Source organism: Canis lupus, chromosome 12 (genome assembly GCF_011100685.1).
Source record: "Canis lupus familiaris isolate Mischka breed German Shepherd chromosome 12, alternate assembly UU_Cfam_GSD_1.0, whole genome shotgun sequence".
NCBI classification, from domain to species: Eukaryota; Metazoa; Chordata; class Mammalia; order Carnivora; family Canidae; genus Canis; species Canis lupus.
The window spans coordinates 35750182-35770775 of NC_049233.1; the positions used below are offsets into that span (position 1 = coordinate 35750182).

At 41.3% G+C, this 20594-nt stretch overlaps 1 protein-coding gene across 8 annotated transcripts; it reads right to left on the reverse strand.

The window, feature by feature from the left end:
* Positions 1-1087: 1087 nt before the first annotated feature.
* Positions 1088-20508, reverse strand: CGAS (cyclic GMP-AMP synthase). Of its 8 annotated transcripts, XM_038554525.1 has the most exons (6): positions 19736-20508; positions 12513-12732; positions 11193-11435; positions 3909-4011; positions 2286-2379; positions 1088-1357 (listed from the first exon to the last, which is right to left on the reverse strand). In XM_038554525.1, the coding sequence occupies exons 1-6, from the start codon at positions 20357-20359 to the stop codon at positions 1355-1357; spliced, it is 1287 nt and encodes a 428-aa protein (XP_038410453.1). In that variant the 5' UTR covers positions 20360-20508; the 3' UTR covers positions 1088-1354. The 8 variants fall into 8 exon arrangements, 7 of the variants coding, with proteins under 7 accessions (XP_038410453.1, XP_038410452.1, XP_038410455.1 ...); XR_005367919.1 differs by lacking the exon at positions 3909-4011; XM_038554524.1 differs by having other exon boundaries at positions 1088-2379; positions 19736-20505.
* Positions 20509-20594: the final 86 nt, after the last annotated feature.

Here is a 20594-nt window from a genome sequence, read left to right on the forward strand (position 1 = left end):
ATTTTTTAGAGATTTTATTAACTTATTCATGAGAGACACAGAGAGAGGCAGAGACATAGGCAGAGGGAGAAGCAGGCTCTCTGCAGGAAACCCAATGCGGGACTCCATCCAGGACCCCAGGATCACGACCTGAGCCAAAGGCAGACACTCAACCATTGAGCCACCCAGGCACCCCAATTTAATAATAACTCTTAGTCAATGGTTATATTACTTTGACTTCATATATAAATGCAGCTAAGCAATATTCTTAAATCAGACTTTTCTTGCACACATTTGTTTTCCTCCTGGAATTAAAAGAAGTTTGGAGTTGTTTGGTTTTTGTCTAGTTTTCTATTATTTAGCATTCACGGCCCCCAAAACTCTTCTCCAAATGTCTCACTTTTCTCTTAGTATGTTTAAGTTGTTAAACAAGATATATAAAATGCAAAAACCACAAAGGAGAAGACTGATAAATTTAACCACGCTAAGATTTTTTTAAAGATTTTATTTTTTTAAGATTTTATTTATTCATTCATGAGAATACACAGAGAGGAGAGAGAGAGAGAGAGAGAGAGAGAGAGAGAGAGGCAGAGACACAGGCAGAGGGAGAAGCAGGCTCCATGCAGGGAGCCCGACGTGGGACTCGGTCCGGGGTCTCCACAATCACACCCTGAGCTGTAGGTGGCGCTGAACCGCTGAGCCACGGGGGCTGCCCTTATTTATTTATTTTAAAGATTTTATTTACTTATTCATGCGAGACACAGAGAGAAAGGGGCAGAGACCCAAGCAGAGGGAGAAGCAGGCTCCATGCAGGGAGCCCGATGCGGAACTCAATCCCGGGGTCTCCAGGATCAGGCCCCAGGCCGAAGGCGGTGCCAAACCGCTGAGCCATCCGGGCTGCCCAGATTTTATTTATATATTCATGAGAGACACAGAGAGAGAGAGCAGAGAGAGAAGCAGCCCCCCTGTGGTGAGCTGGATTAAGGACTGGATCCCAGAACCCCCGATCACGACCTGAGCCAAAGGCAGACGCTCAACCACTGAGCCACCCAGGGGCCCAACCACATTAAAATTTAAAACCTTGTTTACTAAAAGACACCAAAAATGGTAAAGATACTCCACAAAACAGAATTTATTCATTATGCAGACAAGGCATAAATATCCAAAATATATGAAGAATTTCTAAAGACGAGAAAACAATAAAATAGCCAGTAAGAAATTGTACAAAATATGAATAGGAAAAAGTTAACGAACAGCAGCTGCCCCTAAGCTGAATGCTGGGTGAGCGCAGAGGAGACGGGGTGATGCCATCCCTGTTTCTTTAAGTGTTGTACCATATGCATGTATTGTCTTTTCAGGAATACATATGAAAGTGTTACTAAAAATAGAAATAATAAAAGAAAATAAGTTATATGTTCATATTTGGCCACATGCATTATTCCATATTTTACTATGACATTATAGATTTCCTGAGATATGTGGAGATGATGTAGAATTTATCATTTCCTTCTTGCCTATTCTAACATATAGGACAGGATATTAGTTCCAAATATATTTGAACATTGAACAAAGCCTACCAGTTTCTTGGAGGCAAAGATCATTTCTAAAATTGCCTCTTGTAACCTTCCACACTTTGTGCTAGGTGAGAAATGGTGTTCAATAAGTGCTTGATGAATTTAATTCAGGTGATATGTATTTTGTCTTTTTCTTTAATCTTATTTGTAAGTAATCTCTCTACCCAACATGGGGCTCAAACTTACAACCCTGAGATCAAGAGTCACATACTCTACCAACTGAGCCAGCCAGGCACCCCTTGTCCTTCTTTTCATTCCAAACTGGTAAAGCTTTTAGATTTTAAATACTCCTTCTTCCTTGACTAATCTCTTTCCTAAGGTGATCAATCCTTTTATACTGATTAGAGTTTATTAAGACAACTGAGAGCTAAATCATTATTTACATTCATTGTAATTGATCACTATGTGACAAATTTCAAACATTCCAATTATAATAAAGTTACTCTAATTCTTGATTCTTTTTAAAATATAACTTCAAAATTCATGAAAAACTGGAAATCCATTGTTTCTTTCATATTCAATTTGCTGTAATAGAAATTCTTTACTTATTTTGTCAATTTGGTCCCGAGAAAATAGATTGAATTCGGGAATAAAATAATGATTGAGTTGTTCTTTCTTGAGGCAGTGAAGAAAGTATGTCACGCAGTTATCAAAGCAGAGCTCTAGGTCTTTGGCTTGCCATTGACTATCTTGTGGGTCCTGGGTACAGACATGAAAGAAAGCAGTTTTTACATGGTAAGAGCAGAATTTATCCAGTTCCTTTCGGTTTCCAAACTTCGTTTTCAATTGTTCTAAAAGATACTTCATTAGTTTTAAGCAATCTTTCCTGTTGAATAAAAAAGAAAACCACTTATTTTTATTTATTTAATACCTGCTTCATTCCACAAAAAGCTTTAGGCATCTTACAGGAAAAACATATAAAGGTACAATTAACAATACAGATATTATATATAAAAATATAAAACACAATAAAGACACATAAATATAATTATAGGGTCATCCTAACACTTGATTATGTTTTCAAATATATGCCTTTAAGTTTCAGGAACATTTTATTCTTCCCTCTTCCCTATTTGTAGCTTAAATATTTTATTCTATCAGGATGAATTCAACTATTTGAAACTGGCAGGTATCCATATTATTCATTCAGTCATTTAGCACCTAAGGAAATCTCATTTTACTTTTTACAAAATGGTTTTGCAAATATTTAATTATTCACCCAGTTATTTCATAGTTGACAAAATGTAACGTTTATAAAACTACTTAGCCTTATCAGAAATATATTTTTCTTTTTTTTTTTTATTTATTTATTTATGATAGTCACAGAGAGAGAGAGAGGCAGAGACACAGGCAGAGGGAGAAGCAGGCCCCATGCACCGGGAGCCCAACGTGGGATTCGATCCCGGGTCTCCAGGATCGCGCCCTGGGCCAAAGGCAGGCGCCAAACCGCTGCGCCACCCAGGGATCCCAGAAATATATTTTTCTTAATGCTTGTTTCAAAGCCTACATATGTAGCCTTGAAGAATCTCCATGCCTACATATTGGGAATTCTTGTTTTGAACTTTTAATTTCTGTGAACATCTTACTGGACAACTTTTAGAAATTCAAATGAATGATTTCTTTTTAATCTCCATTCTTTATGGTGTGTATGCTAACAAGGAAAATAATTACCCATCTCTTAGTGTTGTTTCAAGTTTAGCTAGTCAGTCCCTGGCCTTCAACACAAACAAACCACCTAGAAGGCACCAGTATCCAATAAGAGTGATCTTTTGGACTCCTCCCACTCTGTGACATTAGTAGTCATTACCTTGAAGCAACCAGAATACCAAGACACATCCAATTGTTGTGGCTAGCCACGGTGAGTGTTCCTATTCTCTTGCTTTGTCATACATTTTACAACTATCTGATCTAGGTTCAGGGATATGCTCTCTGGCCTTGCCTTCTAACAACACTACTTCCTTGGGCCCTCGGATCTGGCTTCCCTGATTTCATGCTCACCCTCTAGATAATACTCCAGGGTCAGTCCAGCCACACACTGCCCCCAGGACTCAACTCAGCAATGATCATCTTCAGGTAAGAGCTATGAAGTCAATAAAGAACATTCCAGGGGCACCTGGGTGGCTCGTCAATTAAGCATCTGCCTCAGGTCATGATCCAGGGTCCTGGGATGGAACCCAGTATCCAGTGCCCTGCTCAGTGGGGAGTCTGCCTCTACCTCTCCCTGTACTTCCTCTCACTTGTGTGTGCATGCTCTTTCTCTAATAAATAAAATCTTAAAAAAATAATTAAATGTTCCATAGATAATCCACCATTTAACAAAGAAAGGAAAAAAGAATAACAATGTAAGGAAGTTACCTGCAACATTTTACTCCATCACTTTCACAGCATGTTTTAGACTGCCCATGACTTTTTAAAAGGTCCTTTTCAATGTGAGAAAAGGACAACCGCCATGTTTCTTCTTAATTTCCAAAAGAAAAATAGAAAAGCACTTTACCAAAAATATTCAGATAAAACAACACAATAAATACTGAAGTTGATTCCCTTTATTTAAATATGACTCTGGAAGATTTCTAGAGAGAGACAGACCAAAAGAAATAAATAGATAAATAATGTAATTACATATTAAAACAAGTGATTTGGGGGCACCTGAGGGGCTCAGTTGTAGAGCACCTGCCTTTGGCTCAGGTAGTGATCCTGGGGTCCTGGGATCAAATCCCACACCAGTCTCTCCACAGGGAGTTTCTCCCTCTGTCTATGTCTCTGCCTCTCTGTGTGTGTCTCTCATGAATAAATAAAAAGATTTATACAAGTAAATAAAAAGATTTTAGTTATAAAAATAAAAAGACTTATTTATTCATGAGAGACACACACAGAGAGGCAGAGACATAGGCAGAGGGAGAAGCAGGCTCCTCACAGGGAGTCTGATGTGGGACTCGATCCTGGGACTCCAGGATCACACTCTGAGCTGAAGGCAGACACTCAACCACTGAGCCACCCAGGCATCCCTATAGCAATTCTTAAAAGCAGTTCTTCAACTGACTGAGTCACCCAGGTGCCTCCAAAATATATACAAAACTTCTATGGAAAACTCTAAAGCTTCACTGAGAAGTTTTAGAGGAAATCTAAATGAGATATGCACCTCTACATGGATTGGAAGACTCATTATTGTAAATATATCAAGTCTCCCCAAATTTATCTATAGATGCAATATACTCTCAATCAAAATTCAAAAAAAATGTTTTTGTGGGACTTGACAAGAGATACCAAACTTTTTATAATACAAAGACTCAAGAATATTTTAAACACTCTTGAATTGCCCTATTAGGTATCAATACTTATAAAGCTACATTATGTATGACAATATGATAAAGCACAAGGATAGACAAAGGTTTTAATGTGACAGAATAAAGAATTTAGTAATAGCTACACAATGTATAGACAATGAATATATAGAAATGATGGCACTGAGCTAGGTGTGCTCATGGCTACTGTATAAACTCATTTATGAAATCCATTTATGTCATTCTAGAAAAGGACAAGTAGAGATATGGTAAACAGATTAGTGATTGCCAGAGGTTTGGGATGGGGAGGGTTGGAAAAATGAAGTACAAGGGTTTTTTTTAAAGCAGTGTAGATATTGGGGAAGGGTAGATACATGATATAATGCATCTATCAAAACCAGAAGAACTCTATAGCACCATGAACCTTAAGGGGTGAAAACTTTAAATAGTCATTTGAGAGGTCAAGTAAGCCCAGGAAATAATGCAGACTGGTAAAAGGGACTCTAACGTATTACAAATGTACGAAACAACCTTCCTGAAGAGGGAAGCAAAAGGTGTTAAGTTACTTTGGAAATGTGGCCTCTAAGTCTGAAAACAAAAGAAACTGTACATAAACACTGTACTCCAGTTGATTTTGCTTCCCATGGGACAATGGGTTTACAGTTCTGAAACAACTACACACGTATACTGGAACCGATGTAAATAGGTGTCAAATGCTGGGAGCCAGATTTTCCACTGTTGGAATGAGAGGTGAATGATAGCAAAGAGAAGTTTAGAATGATCCATATGGTAATGGGTCATAATTAAAGACATCAGTATGTACTCATGTATAACTTAATATAAATACACGTGATTACACATAGAAATATTTATAGATATGTGTACCCTGGGATTACTATATGTATGCATATTTCCTTGCTCTATTAGCTGAGAGTGATGACACCCCAGTACCAAGCACACATAGTACCCAGATCTTGGTTTCTAGTACATTTCCCAATCAAAGGATCCAGGGCTTCTTGGAGAAATGGCTGATTCTAAGACTGTAGCTGGAAATATACAAGATGAGTCTGGAGCATCTTGTAGTGCCAGAAAATAAGATAGTGCTGAAAACAAAAAACACCCCCCACCCCCAACTATGGGGGGCGGGGTATGTCAAGGGATACAGGAGTCAACTGAAAGAGCTCCCAAAAGCAAAAGCTGGAACAATTTAGGAGCATCTGTGTGGCTCAGTCAATTAACCATCTGTCTTCAGCTCAGGTCATGATCCCGAGTCCTGGGATCTAGCACCATGTCAGGCTCCCTGGTCAGCAGGGAGTCTGCTTTTCCCTCTCCCTCTTTTTTTTCTCTCTCTCAAGTAAATAAATAAAATCTTTTTTTTTTTAAAGGCTGGAACAATTTAAGCAGGAAAATAAAGTGGTACTGGATTGCAGCTCATTGTAAAAAATATCCACAAGTCCTTACTGATACGACTGATTAAGTAAATAAACAAAGGAGAAAGAAGAGACAAATCTTCCAGGCAGAAGAATTCCAAATAACTTATGTAGATGTTCTGCTCTAAAAAGGTGGAGCAAAACTCTCCAATCCTTAAGTGTGAACTGTCACAGTGACTTCCTTCCAAATAGAACAGTATGAAAAAGGGGAGAAAAACTACAAGTGGAGAGACCTGACAAATGTTACCTCAGTCAGGTGATCAACGTCAATGATACCAGTGCTAAGTCATTCTCATAGCAGGTACCCTTGATAGGATATGATGAGAATGGCATTAAATCTCATATAGAATATAGAGCTATATATACCTGTACAGAAACCTCCAAACTCAGCACTCCAATTTAATTACAAGAAGGACATCAGGTACATATCACATGACAGACATTCTATACAAAAGACCTGATTGGTACTACTCAAAACTATTAAGGACATCAAAAATAAGGAAACACTGAGAAACTGTTACAGTAAAGAAGACCCTAAGGAGATATGATGACTAAATGCAATGTAGCATCCTGGATGGGATCCTGGATTGGGAAAAGGGACATTCAGTAAAAACTAAGGAAATCTGAATCAAGTATGGACTTTAGGGGATCCCTGGGTGGCTCAGCGGTTTGGCGCTTGCCTTCGGCCCAGGGTGTGATCCTGAAGACCTGGGATCGAGTCCCGCATCAGGCTCCCTGCCTGGAGCCTGCTTCTCCCTCTGCCTATGTCTCTGCCTCTCTCTCTCTCTCACTCTGTCTCTCATGAATAAATAAAATTTTTAAAAAATATGGACTTTAGTTAACAATACTATTATCGATATTAATTGTGACAATGTAGCATATTAATGTAAGATGTTAATAACAAGGAAAGAGGGAACATCTGGGTGGCTTAGTTGGTTAAGCATCTGCCTTTGACTCAGGTTATGATTCCAGGGTCCTGGAATTGAGCCCCACATTGCGTCCCTGCTGGGAGAGCCTTCTTCTCAGTCTCCTTCTGCCCCTCCTCCCTGCTCCTGTGCTCCCTGTCTCTCAAATAAATAAAATCTTTACAAAAAAAAAAAAAAGGAAATAGGTATGAAGTATATGGGAACTCTGTAGTATCTTTTCAATTTTTCTGCAAATCTAAAACTATTTCAAAGTTAAAAGTTTATTTTAAAAAAACTACATGATCATTTCTCACTCTTTGGATTATTGGCAAAAATTCCAAAGTTTAACAAGTACTGTTGATGAGGCTGAGGGTGAAATAAGTACTCTTATATATTGCTCTGGGATTGAAAATTGTGTGATCCTTATGGAGGCAATTTGGGTAATTTCTAGCAAAATTACACATGGGTTTACTCCTTGACTGGCTGTAAAGACAGACTGAAAAAAGGAATGGATGCTACCTCTATATAGAATCATAGTTCCTTATTCAAGATATCTTACTAAGCTCAAAAAAGGAAGGTGTACTTTTTATATTAAAAGGAGATAGCGGGATCCCTGGGTGGCGCAGCGGTTTGGTGCCTGCCTTTGGCCGGGGCGAGATCCTGGAGACCCAGGATCGAGTCCCACGTCGGGCTCCCTGCATGGAGCCTGCTTCTCCCTCTGCCTGTGTCTCTGCCTCTCTGTCTCACTCTGTGTGACTATCATGAATAAATAAATAAATAAATAAAATCTTAAAAAAAAAAAGGAGATAGCATATGAATATATGCATATATGCATTTACTGATAAGAAAGGTAAACCAAAAACATTTAGGAGAGTTTCTGATCAGGGAAGGAGAGAAGAATGAAGAGTGAACGTGATTGGAAGCTGTGCTTCTCTAAGAATTCCTTTTTCTGTAGCTTTGACGTTGGAACCATGTGAATGCCTTATAGATGTACAAGACAGAATTAAATCAAAATTTAAAATGCAAGATCTGGGGCATCTGGGTGGCTCAGTTGGTTAAGTGTCTGCCTTTAGCTCAGGTCATGATCCTGGGTTCTGGGATCAAGTGCAGGGTTCTGCTTCCTGCTCAGTGGGGACCTGCTTCTCCCTCTCCCTCTGCAGCTCCCTCTGCTTGTGCTCTTTCCTCACTCTCTCTCAAATAAATAAAACATTAACAACAAAAAAAGAAAATCCAACATCTAAAATTTAAAACCATAATGAAACAAATCTAACTATTTTGAGTTGGGTAGCTTAACCACCTGTAGAAATGTGGATTTAAGCTTGATACTTTGATTTTTTTTTTAATTTTTTTACATATTTTTTTAAAATTTTTATTTATGATAGTCACACACACACACAGAGAGAGAGAGAGAGAGAGAGAGAGGCAGAGACACAGGCAGAGGGAGAAGCAGGCTCCATGCACCGGGAGCCCGACGTGGGATTCGATCCTGGGTCTCCAGGATCACGCCCCAGGCCAAAGACAGGCGCTAAACCGCTGCGCCACCCAGGGATCCCTTTTTTAAATTTTTAATTAAAGATCAAATGAGGGCAGTCCTGGTGGCTCAGTGGTTTAGCCCTGCCGTTGGCCCAGAGCATGATCCTGGAGACCCTGTCCCACGTCGGGCTCACTGCATGGAGCCTGCTTCTCCCTCTGCCTGTGTCTCTCTGCCTCTCTCTCTCTCTCTCTCTCTCCTCTCTCTCTCGTCTCTTATGAATAAACCTTAGCCTTTAAAAAAAAAAATCAAATGAATTCTATTTTTAAAAATACAGCTTGTGAGACCAGAAAATTCATAGTAAAATGTTTGGAAATAGACTAAAATAGGTGTTATACATGCCCACAATCCAGTGCAGGTGTTTTTATTGCTGATATGCCCCTCTCTTCAGTCATTTGGATACAGAGATTCAGGGCGGGGGTTCCCTTGCCTGAATACAGATATAACCTGGAATGATAGGAGAACAGCCAAGGGTAACAGAGGAGAAAGGTCAGCTGAGCACCCATCAGCAGCCTTCACTTTCATCTTAATTCAAGACCCAATCACACTGGCCTTTGTATAGCCACAGGGCCTCTGAAGGACTCCTGCATCTCTAATCTGACGTGCCTCCCAGTCTTGTGCAAGGTAGTCAGTACTAGACCAGCCAGAGGGTGGTATAGGTCCTGTTAAGATTTCTGCATCACAAACAGAGAGAGTTTCTTTGGGGCAGCCATTCCAGAAATTATTCAGGGGTGGCAACCCCTCTTTGCAGAAAGCTATGCTCCTTTTCTAAAATTATGAATAATGATACATGTAATTCCCTCTTACAAACTGCTTTTCTTGCAGAAAAGAACTCCTCTATATGTGCAATATAAAAGTTATGATGTGGGGATCCCTGGGTGGCGCAGCGGGTTAGCACCTGCCTTTGGCCCAGGGCGCGATCCTGGAGACCCGGGATCGAATCCCACATTGGGCTCTCGGTGCATGGAGCCTGCTTCTCCCTCTGCCTGTGTCTCTGCCTCTCTCTCTCTCTGTGACTATCATAAATAAATAAAAATTTAAAAAAATGTTTTAAAAGTTATGATGTGTCTACAAAACACAAGCCATCAAACTAAGCATGATTGACTAATTCCAGGATTTGCTCAGCAATACTAATTTGTAACTCGGTTCATACATTTCGTGGTCTCTTCCAATATCTCTGGAATCCAACTGTCTAAGTACCAAAAGTCCTTAACTTATAAGAGAAAAAAAAAATCAGCTAAGCTGATTTTAACTGTTTTATCTGTAGATTAACTCAGAACTTGAATGCTATCCAAGAGCACCATCTGAAAACCTGTCCTTACCATCAGGCCGAAGTACACAACTAAGAAGACCAACTGCAGCTGAGGCTGCAAAGGTCTGTTAGCTGTGTGGGGAGCAGTGGAAGGGGAAGAAGAAGGAAAGAAAAAGAGTATGGGGATCCCTGGGTGGCGCAGCGGTTTAGCGCCTGCCTTTGGCCCAGGGCGCGATCCTGGAGACCCAGGATGGAATCCCATGTCGGGCTCCCGGTGCATGGAGCCTGCTTCTCCCTCTGCCTATGTCTCTGCCTCTCTCTCTCTCTCTCTCTGTGACTACCATAAATAAATAAAAAAATTAAAAAAAAAAGAGTATGGCTAGGAATGAGACTCTAGGCTCTAATGATAACATTAATAGTAACTGCCTTGTATCGAACTAGGGATTTTACATACACTGTCTCATTTTTATTTTCCCGGAAACCTTTTTTTCTATTTTCTTTTTAAAATTTATTCATTTGAGAGAGGGATGGAGGGAGAGACCGCATGTGCATGTGGCAAGTGCAGGGGAGAGGGACAAAGGGAGGAAAGAGAGAGAGAGAGAATCCTCAAGAAGACTCCCCACTGAGCGCAGAGTCCAATCCTAGGACCCGAGATCATGTCCTGAGCCCTGAGGCAAACCAAGTCAGCCACTCAACTGACTGAGCCATTGAGGTGCCTCCTTCTCCCCTGCAACCTCCCTGCCCCAGAAACTTTCATTAAAACAGTAGAGAGGTGAGCAAACAGGTTTAGAGAGGCTTGGTTAACTAGCCTAAAATCGCACATCTCTTAAAAGAAGAATCTTCAGGATTCAGATCCCAGGCAGTCTGACTCCAAGGCCAGTACTGCTTTGCTCTCTTGAAAACAACCAAAAAATAACATTTAAAAAATGTGGGTTAGAAGACATTCTAAAGCTGAGTATTTGATATTACTACTACAACTTTTTAATTCCATTCCTCACCAAATTCCCATCTTATAGTCTATTCTGCCTGATAGCTCTTCAAGTGCCAATAGCACTTATTATTGCCCTAGTACATAACACCCTTGGGGTGCCTGGCTGGCTCAGTGGTTAGAGCATGTGACTCTTGATGTTGGGGTAGTGAGTTCAAGCCTCATATGGGCATAGAGCATACCTAAAAAAAAAAAAGACAACTCTTATGTAAGTTAACCTTCACATTCAAAATACCTTGAAAAAAAAAATACCTTGAAAATAATTTCCTTCCTTTGCATGCTTGGGTACCAGGTAAAATGGCTGTCGTCTTAGATTGGTTTTAACTTTTGTTCCAAGCCAATGACTGATGGGCAGTCCTTCCTGGGTGCTAGCAGGCCAGCTGCTTTTTGACTCCAAAGCCAGGATTATATCCACCGATATTTCTTTAGGTTTTCTAATAAGAAGTGTTATAGCAGGGCTCCCCCTCTTCTTCTTCTCCATAATGATGTCTGTAGCTGTTTAAACATATAAAAGAGAATACAGCATTTATCAATCCAATTTTCTTTGAAAATATAGCAAAAATAATGTCTGTAATTGGAGATCTATAAAGTCCTAAGTGTAAGGTGAAAATGAGTTCTAATGTAGAAAGTGTTTTTCTATTTCTATTTAACCAGTATTTATCAATACCTACCATGGGGAAGCATTGTCAAAATTCTGTCTGGCATAAATGATGAGGAGCCCCTGAAGACTCTGGGCTTCAGGAGTATTGTGATTAAATTTTCACTTAAATTTATGGATGGCAGTATGGAGGGAAGCCTGCAGGAAAGACCAGATGAGTGGCAGGGAGGAGACAGGCAATTGAGAAGCCCACAGCAATAGTCCAACACAGGGCGTGTGCCTATGCCACCACAGAGGCAGTGGGCAGGAAAACAGGGAGCAATCCACGTTCACTATTTCACTATAGCATTCACAACAGCCAAAGTATCAATGGATGGATGAATGGTTACAGAAATTGTGGTACATACACACAATGGTGTGTCATTCACTCTTAACAAAAAAGAAAATCCTGTCATTTGTGACAACATGGACATTATACTAAGTGAAACAAGCTAGACATAGGCAAATACTGCATGACATCACTTTTATGTGGAATCTAAAAAAGCAGACTACAAAGAAGCAGAGGGTAGGATGGTGGGTTCTCAGGGGATGGGGAGGTAAGGGAAATGGGGAGAGAGTCAAAGGGTACAGAGTTACAGTTCTGTAGAATGAGTAAGTATAGAGATCCAATGTATGGTATGATGACTGTCATTAACATTACTACACTAAATACTGGAAATGAGCTAAGAGAGTAGATTTTAGGTACTCTCACCACACACACAAAAAAGGCAACTACGTAAGAAGGTATGTTAATTTGCTTGACTGTGGTGATCACTTCACTATGTATATCAAAACAGCATGTTGTACACTTTAAATACAGGTGACCCTTGAACAACATGAGTTTGAAATGCTCCACTACAAACCATAAGAGGAGTGTACATTAGCAATTAATAGGTATGATTAAAACTTTAAGAATCAAAAGTCAAAAATCTTACCTTGAATGTTTTTAATTTCTTCCTTAATGATCTTCCTAAACTTGGACAGCATCTTAGAAGCTGATAATTTTTCATCTTCTAAAAACTGACTCAGAGGATTTCCTTTAGGATTTCTTTTGAACTTCACAAAGTAATAAGCCCCAGTCTTGCAATATTCTTCTAGCTGAATTCTGGGGACCTCCAGTTTGAACATAATATCAAATTCATTAGGAGCAGAAATCTAAGAAATAGTAAAAATAGGATGAATGTTTGCTTGTGAATATTTTCCAAGCAAGTGCATTTTTTTCTTAAAATTTCCACTTAAGGGCAGCCCTGGTGGCGCAGCGGTTTAGTGCCGCCTGCAACCTGGGGTGTGATCCTGGAGACCTGGGATGGAAACCCACGTCGGGCTTCCTGCATGGAGCCTGCTTCTTCCTCTGCCTGTGTCTCTGCCTCTCTCTCTCTCTGAATAAATAAATAAACAAATCTTTAAAAAAAATTTCCAGGGATCCCTGGGTGGCGCAGCGGTTTGGCGCCTGCCTTTGGCCCAGGGCGCGATCCTGGAGACCCGGGATCGAATCCCACGTCGGGCCCCCGGTGCATGGAGCCTGCTTCTCCCTCTGCCTGTGTCTCTGCCTCTCTCTCTCTCTCTGTGACTATCATGAATAAATAAATAAAAATCTTTAAAAAAAAAATTTCCACTTAAAATCCTACTTTGGTTTTTTTTTTAATTTTTTATTTATTTATGATAGTCACACACACAGAGAGAGAGAGAGAGAGAGAGAGAGAGAGAAGCAGGCTCCATGCACCGGGAGCCTGACGTGGGATTCGATCCTGGATCTCCAGGATTGCGCCCTGGGCCAAAGGCAGGCGCTAAACTGCTGCGCCACCCAGGGATCCCCAAAATCCTACTTTGAAAAGCAAGATTCCTAATATTTATAGCCTCTGGGAGTGGGATGAATGGAACTAGGAGAGTATTCTTGTTTGTTTTGGTTTATAGGTTCCACACTCTTTTTTTTTTAACCAAAAGTAAGCATTATTTTTATAATTTAGAACAATTTAAAATGGTATCATGCAAGCTTTTAAAACCTGTATCAGTTTTTTTCTTAATTTAAAATTAAAGCTTAATAAAATTAAAAATCTTTAAGGTGCTATATTTTATGTCACAAGATACACACTGAAGCCACCCTCCTGCCACAGCAGTCTAAAAAAATGTGTGTAGTCACATGCTGGCTAGTTGAGCAAAGGCTATCTTGTTATAGTTGCTGGTCACCCAAGTAAGTACGAGTCCCAAGTCAGGCACTACATTAGTGTCTTTGAGCCACAGCATTTTAGGAGCTCCGAAGAATCATTTTCATCCTTACAAATGAATCAGCAATTATAATAAAAGATTACTTTTCCTATATTAAAAATACCAAAAATCTTTCATTAGTCAGGAGCATGCTTCAAGTACAGCTACTGAACTGTACTGTTCAACAGGGTACGTAGTAGCCATATATGTCTACCAACGGTAGAAAATGTAGCTAGTCCAAATTGAGATGTACTGTGCTGTATATTGAATTGTGTCCTCCTAAAATCCGTATATGGAAGTCCTAACCTCAAAATTTGTTCCTTGTTCCTGTGCTTTCTATGTCTAAAAAAAAAAAAAAAGCCCTGTACTTGGAGACAGGGCTTTTAAAAAGTTAAATGAGATCTGAGGGTAGGGTGCTAATCTGATAGGATTGGTGGGATGGGAGATTGAGGGAGAGGAAGAGAATGAGAAGGGAGATCCCTTTCTCTTCGCCCACACACTGAGGAATAAAGTGAGGATACAGGGAGAAGATAGCTGTCTACAAGCCAGGAAGAGTCCTCACCCACACCTAACCATGCTGGCACTCTGATCTTGGACTTCCAGCCTCCAGAACTCAGAAAATAGATTTGTATTGTTTATGCCACCCAGTTATAGTGTTTTTGTTATGGCAGCCTGAGCTGACTATGGCATACTATGAGAGTCAAACACTTGGGAGTGACATCAGCGGGAATGAAGTAAGAACCTCTGAAAATCCACTCTCCCATAAAACCAACAAGCACATGGGCAGGAATAGTCAATCCAACTTTTTCAGATCTGTATATTAACCAAAGGCTGCAACAATCCAAGGAGGATTTATTCCAGAAAAATGGCTCAATCCCCATAGGAACTGTGAGCTTAGTGGGTACTGCCCTATTCTCATCCCTAGGACACAGAAGGTTCTCTCATTCCCACTCCCTCCCACTTTTCACCAAGAGTTGCTCCTATTCTGACTTCTAACATCATAGATTAGGCTCACCTGTTTGGAAACACCATACGAACTAAATCATATAAAATATACTCTATTACATCTGACTTTAATATAATGTTTGTGAGACTCATCCACATTGTTACGCATATTGGCTTTTTTTTCATCTAATGCAGTATTCTACTGGATTAATAGAATAGATCAGAATACACTTACTTACTCTGTTGTTGAGTATTTGGGTCACTTCCAGTTTTTAACTATTATAAAGCTGTACTGAGTACTCCTCTTTTTTTTTTTTTTTTTTTTTTTTTTTGAGTACTCTTCTATATGCCTTTTGGTGGACATGAGCATTTGAGTAGAAATGAGTAGAACTGCTGGACCACCGGATAAGCATATCTTTAACTTTAGAAGAAAGTGTCAATTTGCTAAAGAGGTTATACCAACCTATCCTCTCTTCATCAAGTTTCAGTTGATTCACATCTTCTCCAAGATGGAATTTTAAAATTTTAGCCATTCGACTGGACAGATGTGTGGCAGAATCTGATCATGATTTTAATTTACATTTTCCTGGTGATGAATGATGTTGAACACATGTTTGTTATTTGGATTATATACTAAAGCATCTATTCAAGTCTTTTGCCCAGTTTCAAATTGGTTTGTCTTTTTCTTATTGATTTGTACTAGTCCTCTGTCAAATATACTTATGGAGATTAACTTCTCCCAGTTTGTGGCCTTTCTTTCTTCCTTTCCTCTTTCTTTTCTTTTTTTTATTTTCTTTTCTGTTTCTTTCTTTTCTGTTCTGTTCTTTTCTTTTCTTTCTTCATGAGAGACAGAGAGAGAGAGAGAGAGAGAGGCAAAGACACAGAGGGAGAAGCAGGCTCCATGCAGGGAGCTGATGCGGAACTCGATCCCAGGACTCCAGGATCACGTCCAGGGCCCGAAGGCAGGCACTCAACCGCTGAGCCACCCAGGGATCCCAAAGTACTCTGATTTTTGTTTACTGACTTTGTATCCAGCAATCCTCCTAAATTCACTGATAACAGTTGAACACAGATTTGAATTGGGCGGGTCCACTTATCTATGGTTGTTTTTTTTTAAACAGTAAAGTATTATAAATGTATCTTCCTTATAATTTCTTAATAATATTTTCTTTTCTCTTCTTACTTTATTGTAAAATGCAGTATATAATACATATAAGAGACAAAGTATGTGCTACTTACTGTTCATCAAAAAGCCAGTCAACAGTAGGCTCTTAGTAATTAAGGTTTTGCGGAGTCAAAAGTTATATGCAGATTTTCTACTGTATGGGTGGGGAAGGGCTGGTGCCCCAGTCTTTGTGTTGTTCAAAGGTCAACCATATTTCCAATAGTTTATACAAAAATCAAGTCAATTGCATAAGTAAGTTTTATTAATCCCTTTCTGATCTTAAGCATTTTGTTTCTTTTTCCTGCCTTGTTACATTGGCTCTATGTATTCCTTTATTTCCTTTGTTTTTGTTTAACATTACATTTGTAAGATTCATTCAAGTTGTTGCCTGTGGCTGTAGTTTATTTTTCTTTATTGGTTAATGTACTACTGGCTAAAACCACTACAATTACTTGATGTCTATATAACCTTTTTTTTTTAATTTTTATTTATTTATGATAGTCACACACAGAGAGAGAGAGAGAGGCAGAGACACAGGCAGAGGGAGAAGCAGGCTCCAAGCACCGGGAACCTGACGTGGGATTTGATCCCGGGTCTCCAGGATCGCGCCCTGGGCCAAAGGCAGGCGCTAAACCGCTGCGTCACCCAGGGTTCCCTATATAACCTTTCAATCAGCCCAAGCTATATAATTGGTGAATTGCAAAGAGACAAAGAGAACATTATGGAATGGCAATTATACAGAGATTTTCTATAAGAAAGCTTCCAAATTTTCACCTAGAGCCTGACAATAGGTGAAGGTAAAAAATATATGAATAAAAAATGTGTCAATACGGAACCAAGTAAATAAATTAACTGAGAGGTGTATTTTGTGTCTATCCTTTTTATCATTTACAAAGACTTTGGAATCTAATTTTGAAGTCCATGTGTATGCATAATAGAAGAAAATATACCAAAATGACAACAGTGAATAAAATAAACAGGAATAATATTGCTCATCTATATGCTTTCCCTAATTTTCCAGGGCCATCAAACATGGAAGAGGGGTGAATATGGGAAAGGCTGAGAAAAGGGTGGGGGGAGCTGTGGGAGCTTTCTAGAGGATTAACTGCTGGAACTAGACAGTGAATCAACTCTACAATGAACATATATCAGTTTTAAAAATCAATACCTGTTTTAGATAAAACAAATTTCATTCAATTTCATCCATCAGCGTATGATTTTTAAAAAGAGGGCACCTGACCGTCTCAGTCAAAAGAGCATACAACTCTTGATCTCAGGGTTGTAATTCAAACCCCACTTTGGGTATAGAGATTACTTATATAAGTAAAACCTTTTTAAAAATAAAAAATAAGGGCAGCCCCAGTAGCTCAGCGGTTTAGCGCCGCCTTCAGTCCAGGGCCTGATCCTGGAGACCCAGGATCGAGTCCCACATCAGGCTTCCTGCATGGAGCCTGCTTCTCCCTCCGCCTGTCTGTCTCTCTCACGAACAAATAAATAAAATCTTCAAAAAATAAATAAAATTGAAAAGGAGACGGTTTCCAGGGCACCTGGCCTGGATCAGTTGGTAGAGCATGTCACTCTTGATCTCAGGGTCCTGAGTTCAAGCCCCACATTGGATGTAGAGCGAACTTAAAAAAAGGAGACTGGTTCTAATTGGAAACTTCTTTAAACATCTTATTGTTTCTTCCATATAATTGAACTGATTGGTATTTATGTAATAAGAATCATACTTAAGACAGATTATCTAGGGACACCTGGGTGGCTTAGTGGTTAAGCATCTGCCTTTAGCTCAGGTTGTGATCTGGGGGTCCTGGGATCAAGTCCCACATCGGGCTACCTGTGTCTCTGCCTCTCTCATGAATAATAAAAAAAATAAAATCCTTTAAAAAAAGACAATTTAATGAAAGTTTTGCTCATTTGGCTTTTTAAAAACTTCAGGTGGAACTGTATAGTCAGTTTTCAGTGCTAAAGGAGTTTAAGATTCAAACACTGATACACGGTCTCTTTGGCAATAAACAAAAATTACTGAGTTTATACCAATGAAATGGGCTGCTGTTGAGGCTACTATTTATGTAAAACATTCTGCTGACAATGGAGTTTACAATCTAGGCAGCGAGCCAAGACAAAAAAATATATGAAAGGTTTAAAGGTTTAATTTGCACTGAAAGCTACCAGGTTAAATGCTTATCATGGGAATGAAATCTGAATCTACTACCCTAAAAAGGCAGAGGGCTTGAGAGAAGTCACTCTTCCTTTCTTCTTGAATTCATTCATTCATTCAAAGGCTTGCTATGTGTTAAGGCTTAGAGATACAAAGATGCATAATATTTGGCCTGCTATCTTTAGAGTTTATAATCCTAAAACCCTAAATCTAGAGTTTAACAGTCATTTATTTCTGAAGGAGAGCAGTTAATTCAATAAAGCCAATATGTAACTCTAAAATAAATTACGATTACCTAAATGCTATCAGCCTCTGTTTCTGTTCATGCTACACCCAAGATTTTACACAGATCTACTGGAGGTGCACAGCCCAGCACAGAAAAACTGACAGACTAGGTGAAAACACAACTAACGAAATCTGCCACTGGTGGGGGGGGTGGGGGGGAGTGGATGGCTCAGATGGTCAAGCCCCTCCCCTCATCTCAGGTAGTAATCTCAGGGCCCTAGCCTGGAGACCTGCTCGCAGGTTGTCTGCTTCTCCTTCTCCCCGCTACCCCTGATTGTGTGCTTGCTTTCCCTCTCTCTGAAAGGAATAAATAAAATCTTAAAAAAACAAACACAAGAAACTGCCACTGGTCAGGAAAGAAACTCTAGTCAGGAAGTTGCTCCTAAATCTTCAATTCACACTGGAATAAAGACTTCATTTTTTTTTTTTTAGATTTTATTTATTCATGAGAGACACACACACAAAGAGGCAGAGGGCAACGCAGGCTCCATGCGGGGAGCCCGATGTGGGACTCGATCCCAGGACTCCAGGATCAGGCCCCGGGCTGAAAGCAGGCGCCACACCACTGAGCCACCCAGGGATCCCTAGAATAAAGACTTTACTAACTCAGCCGCACCCAAACAAACGGAGCTGTGGAAGACATACCCTAAAACAATCACTTTGTGTGCGTATTTAGGAAGTACGCTTTTTAGGATCTGTAGATTTTTTTCTTAATTTTTTTTTTTTTTAAATCACTCACTGTGAGATTCTCATGACATTTGTCTAAGAAACTGGGGAGAGAGAAAGCCTGCAGGGGCTGGGGGGAGCGATTGAAGATGTTCTTCCTCTAGAGTTTTTCCCATAGGAAAAATGTTTCTGGGGACGCCTGGGTGGCTCAGCGGTTGGGCACCTACCCTGGCTCAAGGCGTGATCCGCAGTCTCAGTTTCGAGTCCCACGTCAGGCTTCCTGTCTGGAGCCTACTTCTCCTTCTGCCTGTCTCTGCCTTTCTCTCTGTGTGTCTTTCATAAAAAAATAAATAAGTAAATAAAATCTTTTTTTAAAAATGTTTCTGGATAAAGTAATTTTGTCGAATCTTTTCGCACTAATTATCCAAGTCAGAATTTGACTAGGGAACACCAAGTATAGCACCGTTAACAGAAACTCAGTACAAATCGGCTTGCACGAATGAATGCACACATTTGAATTCCCCCAATAGTAGGGTCTCGATATTCGTTGGCAACCGCTACTGGTTAGCTGTGTGTTCTTTGGATGCACAAATGGAGAAAACGAACGACTGTTTCTCTTTTCAGGGGGTACTACGTCACAGGCCACGAAAGAACAAGAGTCCGAGTTCCTCGGCGAGGGAAGCGAGGGGCCGACGGCGCGAGCCGCGGGGAGAGGGCCCTGGGCGGCTCACCTTCACGTGCTCGTAGTAGCTCCCGGTGCGCAGCAGCGAGACGCCTCTGAATTCCGACTCGTAGCTCTGCAGCCTCCGCGACAGGTAGTCCACGACCCTGTTCACAACCTCCGCCGCCTCTGAGATTTCCTGGCGCCTCAGCCTCAACTTTTCCAGCACCAATCGGGGCTTCCAGGCGCCGGGCGCCGGCCTCTCCTGCCTGAAGCTCGAGGCTGGAAGCAGCGGGCCGAGGCCGAGGCCCCCCGCGAGCTCCGACACCGCTCTCGGCTCCCGAGAGCTGCGCTCGCCCCCCTCGCGGCGAGATCTAGTCCTGGCAAGGGGCGGCCGCGGGGCCGCGGGGGGCTCCTGCTTCGCCGCCGAAACCCGCTGCCCCTCCACCTCGTCAGCGGCCGGGGGCGCGCGCACCTGCCGTCTCTCCGGGGAACCGAGGGCGCTCTTCTTCCGCCGGGATCCGGCTGCCCCCGCGGGGCCGCACTTCTGTGTTGGGGGCCGGGCGGCCCGAGGGGCGGCGGAAGGTTCGCTGAGCTCCGCCCGGGGCCCCTTCACTGCGTGCGCCAAAACCTCGGGGGCGGCGGCACCCACCGTCGAGGCGCTCCGCGTGGCCTTTCTGCGCCGGGGGTCCATGGCCGGCGCTCTCTGCTCGTGGTACAGAAAGGAAACTCGTTTTGGGAAAAGGCTACGGGAGGAGGAGTCCGCAGTCGCCGCGGAAAATGAAACTTAAGTTAAGTGGCGGGACCGCAGGGACGGCGGCGTGGGAGCCGACTCGCAAGCCGGCAGGTCACGAGCGGCCACGCCCCCGGCCGCAGCGGGGCGGGCCCTCCGCGGGGCCTTGGGATCCGCTAACTTTCTCACCCTGCAG

What these genes read in the sequence shown, in the direction of transcription:
- CGAS (XM_038554524.1), bottom strand. Translation starts at nt 20,359, where the DNA reads ATGGACCCCCGGCGCAGAAAGGCCACGCGGAGCGCCTCGACGGTGGGT. An exon ending in GGAAGGAAATTATTTTCAAG is followed by an intron (nt 4,012 to 11,192) that starts GTATTTTTTTTT and finishes TTGGAAATTAAG; the next exon opens with AAGAAACATGGCGGTTGTCC. An exon ending in GATGGAGTAAAATGTTGCAG is followed by an intron (nt 2,380 to 3,908) that starts GTAACTTCCTTA and finishes TTTATTCAACAG; the next exon opens with GAAAGATTGCTTAAAACTAA.